Source organism: Cariama cristata, unplaced genomic scaffold (assembly GCF_000690535.1).
Source record: "Cariama cristata isolate BGI_N322 unplaced genomic scaffold, ASM69053v1 scaffold6940, whole genome shotgun sequence".
NCBI classification, from domain to species: domain Eukaryota; kingdom Metazoa; phylum Chordata; class Aves; order Cariamiformes; family Cariamidae; genus Cariama; species Cariama cristata.
The window spans coordinates 15,922-20,633 of record NW_009594006.1 but is presented as its reverse complement, the minus strand read 5'-3'; the positions used below and the strand labels follow the sequence as shown (position 1 = coordinate 20,633).

General features: G+C 43.6%; 1 protein-coding gene across 1 annotated transcript in view; it reads right to left on the bottom strand.

Moving 5' to 3' along the window:
• Positions 1-2,404: 2,404 nt before the first annotated feature.
• Positions 2,405-4,712, bottom strand: part of LOC104158615 (ribosomal protein S6 kinase alpha-2) — a gene marked incomplete at its 5' end in the record, with an annotated part of 12,100 nt that continues 9,792 nt past the window's right edge. The window contains 3 exons of the mRNA XM_009696321.1: positions 2,405-2,810; positions 3,207-3,344; positions 4,514-4,631. Coding sequence (XP_009694623.1) covers positions 2,685-2,810; positions 3,207-3,344; positions 4,514-4,631 — 382 coding nt within the window. The remainder of the gene's footprint in view (positions 2,811-3,206; positions 3,345-4,513; positions 4,632-4,712) is intronic.

Here is a 4,712-nt window from a genome sequence, read left to right as displayed (position 1 = left end):
TTAAACTTTGGGAAGAATGACATCCTGTAAGCTTGGCCTACAATAATATTCAGATGAAAAAAATGCTCAAAGAATTAAGACTAAGTATATCAAGAGGGAATCAGGCTGCTTCCAATGGCTGTGAAGAGAAAGCAAACTGAAGCAATAAAAGATGACCAAGAAATCTCAGGGGCAGACAAAAACCGTACATAATATTTACAACACTCTTTTAATACAATTACACTGACCATTGAAAATATCTTTTGTTGAAACAGCACAAATCAGCTGGCACCCCAGAAAATCCAGCCCTCCCCTCCAGGTTGCCCTTAGCATCCTTGTGCCCACCTTGCCTTCTTCCAGTATAGAAGTAATTTCCAGGGAAACACGGCCTGGCCAGAGCATATCTGCATCAGCCAGGATATCCCCTGCCTGTGGACTCGCCTTGCAGCGTGCTGCTAGCAGAAATATGGGAGACAACTTCTAACAAGAGGAAAAGTATAAAGGCAGCAAAAAGCTGATAGTGAGCACAGCTTAGCCAGAGGAGAAAATGAGGGCTGCTGTGTATATAACCATAGACACACACCTGGCGTGTTTGCACACATCAGTCCAAGCCAATTCAGCCACCGTATGAAGTTTCACAGCATGGTTTATTCTACAAAAGAGAAGGGCTTCAAGGAGAGATGCTTTGCAGCAGTCCTCTGTGCACAGCACATTAAACCTGAACATTAAATACCGGTTTAAATTATTAAGAATAAATTTAAATTTAAAAATAGACTAATGCAAAGAAATAAATTTCAGTCAACGTTGGAACAGAGCTAGTTTTAGGAAGCATATTGCTATAGCAAATGCAACTCCTTGTTCCCTTGGACACTCTGAGACAACGATCTGGTAATTCCAGTTCAGCACCGAGATGCACATACTACCCAGCAAGCAAAAATTACCATCTCCAGCATATGAAGCTCCATGTTCACATTTTTCCTTTTTTTTCCATCACAACAGAAAAAAAAGCCAACATAGCACATTAGCTTTTCCCACAAAGCATCTGAGGTGACAAAATTTACTTGGAACATAAGAATTAACAAAAGCAGTACAAAGAAGAATCCTGGTCGCTTGTGACCACCGTAAGCCAAGATGGGTAAGAAAAAGAATAAAAAAATAGTTCAAATCCGGCACCACAAACCTTGCTCACTTTCTTTGAAATCAGGGAATGAGAAAAAAGGTCCATTTTGCTGAGACCGTTCCAACAAAGTTTTCTTTCCCTGAACCTGGAAAATCCAGGTATTAGGGTACAGAACTTTTGTTTTATACGTATATAAATACACATGTACATATTTATATAAATATAAAAGCAGAGCATCCTCCCGTTTCTCCTCATAATTTATTATTATTAAAGCTTGTAACAGAGTTAGCTGGACTCTTCAGAAGTGGGGACTCTCCGCACACACGTGGCACAGGGAGTTTAGCTCTGCTAGAGCAGAACAGCCAGGCAGGGACATGAAACGTTGGGTGACGGAGGTGGATTCGGGTGAGCAGCCAGGGAAAGGCAGGGAGCAATGACTGGAAATGGCTTCGCTCGCTCCAGGGCAGCACTCTGGCCCGCCAGAGCCGGTCTCCGTGAGCAGACGACTCGGTGACGGCGTGGGAGGATGTTTGCACCGACCCACCCAGCCCCTCGGCAGCCCAGCCGCCCACCCACCCTCTTCTGTACCAGCCACTGAAGAGGGACTGACCCTTGTTTTTAAAGGGAGTCCCAGCTTGCCCCCCAAGCACGTGCATGCTAATTCCCTTTGACAGCACTCCCCATCCCGCTGCCACGGTTCTTTTTGAGGACTTTTGTCCTCAAAGTCACCCGCGCCTTTCCCTGCCTCTGCTTTGTTCCCCAGCCCTCTCACCTGGTCCTCCCAGACCTCCTGCTTGCTGGCCAAGACCAGACACCTTTTTCTCACACTGTTTTACGTGAATGCCTTCCCAGAGTCTCATAAAACCCAATAATTTCCTTAGATGACCAAGTTTCTCAGAGGTTTTCTGCTCTTGAAAACCTCTGACTAAGTCAGGGCTGGTGGCACGCACTCCTTCAGTGGTGCTGGCTTCATTCCAGAGAGGGCAGGGGCAAAGTGCAAAAGATTTCTTGAAATCAGAAGGTATTTCCACCACCGACAGCTTGCTCTCCTTCATGTTATATAGCACTTGTTTCAAGTAAGGTATCATTCATGTGTCTCTGCAGCCTTCATTCTTCTCGGGGTGCGTGGAGATCAGTAGATGTCTACTGGTGACCAGCCTAGTCACTTCATCATGACACATGCTGGAACAGCTGAAAACATTCAAACCCAACTGCATTCTTCATAGCAAAAAGTGCTTTTCTTGAGAAACAAAATGAAAACAGCGTTCCCGTGGAACTTCTTAAGGACTCAAAAGTAGTATTTCCTAGGGTGGGAAGGATGGAGCACACCTACTTTATTTGGCTTTATCTCAGTAAGGAAATAGAGCTACTGGCAAAATTGGCACATCTTTGTGAAGTTGTTAAAGTTGGGGCCCTGGCTGGAATGTGAAAGAAATGATGGAGCAAAGGAGAACTTTGCCTTACGCTCGGCTTCTGCTAGTTCTGGTGATTTCATGTGCAGGTTGTCCAAAAAAGTTCTGCTAGCCAAGATGAATTTCTGAAATAATAAACTGTGGGTTTTTAAAGAGGCCTTTTGGGGGTACTGCTACAACCTGGTAGAGGTAAGTCTTTTCATGCCCCGCCGCTGAGCCAGACTGGAGGACAGTACAGGCTCCAGCCTTGGGGCCTGAGGTGCTCGGTTTAAAGCAAAGTAAGTGGCTGCCATTGCACCCTGCAAAATAGAGAAAGAGAAAAAGATGGGCTGAAATGATGTTCTTTGATGCTTTTCCTCTCCCTTCCCCTATTCAGTCCCTTGAAAAAATGGATGTGCATGGATGATTTCCATGAAATGATAACAACATTTAGGCTGGCAGACAGCTGGGGAGCGTCTGATTCAAAGTGGCGGGCAGCAGTATGTGCAGAGTGCCACCAGGTCATTACAATGCAGCTCGAAGTTAAAAATATCAAGCAGGTGACAGGTCAAAAGTCTTTACTGTTAATACAGTGCCAGATTACATTTGGCCTGTATGGCAAATAATGTTCCCAATTCCTCTATCACTTTCCAGAACATCTACACAAATGACAGCTCATTCTGCAAGGACGGAGGCGGCAGGGGTGTAGGATGTACCTTCACCAGGTGAACATCCTGTCTGCTGAGTTGGTTTTGAGACAGGTACTCCCGGTTCACTATCCATGGATGTCTTAGGACTTGGATTGCCGTGAGGCGCTGATGAGGATCTACGTGAAGCATCTTAGACACAATGTCCTGGGTTTAAAAGGAAGAAAACAGCAAAAGGGAAAAAGTAATTAATAGCAGTGCAGGATTTACTAAGATCTTCCCAACGGCAGTGTCATCACCAACATGTCCAATGGAGAAGGATGTACTTTAGATACGCTTTATATTTTTTAAGCTTAAAGTTTCATCTTCAAAATTTTCAAGTGCAATGTTCAATTCCCAGCTGATATTCTAGTCAAAAAATAATATGGAGGGTATTTGGCTTATTGAGTTAGTGTTAATTACTGGTGACCTCATAGGGGTGATAAACTCCACCTAGAGAGAATGCCATCTGGAGGCATATCCTCACTGACCCTAAAGCATATTGACAAGAGAAGCTTGGAATAGAAATCTAACAGTCAGGCGGCTAAAATTCAGTGAGATCAGTTCTACCACATCTGAATGTTTTAATTTCAAAACCGGACATCTGATAAAAAATACATTGTGAGGCTCATAGGTGTTGGTAGCAAGATTAATATGTTCCTAGGATTGCTTGCAGTTTTGTGGTGGGATATATATCAATGTTCTTCCATTGGATACTACCGGTTGCTAAAACTGAAATCTCTTGCAGAAATCTCTAAATCCTGTCGAAGTTTCTGATTAATGCCGGGCAACTGGAAGCTTGCCAGCGTTCCTGCCCATCAGCCTGTCTCATAGACTACTGCACAGCTTCATGGCCAAAAGTCTCAGCACCAGATGAATTTTAACTCTTGGGGTTTTCCATGCTTTGTGATAGATGGGCAGCCTAAACTGTGAACTGTGCATGAGTTAAAAATGCTAGTTTGTAAACTGCCTGCTCCTGGTTAACTTTGGGGAGCAAAAAGGTGATTCACGTATTGACCATACATTTGTGGTATTGACAACTCTACACTACTTTTAAAAGTTCAGTTGCACCAAAAAAAGAGTTCTGTGCTATTTAAATCTCAAGAGCATTCACAGCTGATGGTGTTATATTATGCTTTAGTTTAATGAAATAAACTACCAAAATTCCTGACACAGTATTTCATGCGGAGTGGTAGAAACATAAAGAAGCAAGCTTTTATTTCATGAGGCACTGAGAAATAACCCTTCTGACTATCTCTCTCTTAAGTTTCTTACAACTGCAGACTGCAAGCCCGTTTCAGAGAACACGAAAAAAATCTCAGAAAGCGTTCACTGACCTTTGCAGTATCAGATACCGAATCCCAGTTTCCTCCCGTAAGTGCATATTTGCCGCTGCCAATCCTGGCCAGAATCTCCTCTGGGGTGTCGTCTGGTCCATTTGCAAAAGGAGTGAACCTGTTGAAAAAGAGAGGAAAAAAATACACTGTAATTTGCAAGGATATGATTTCTAGGATGTAGTGCTAACTGCCACGGATT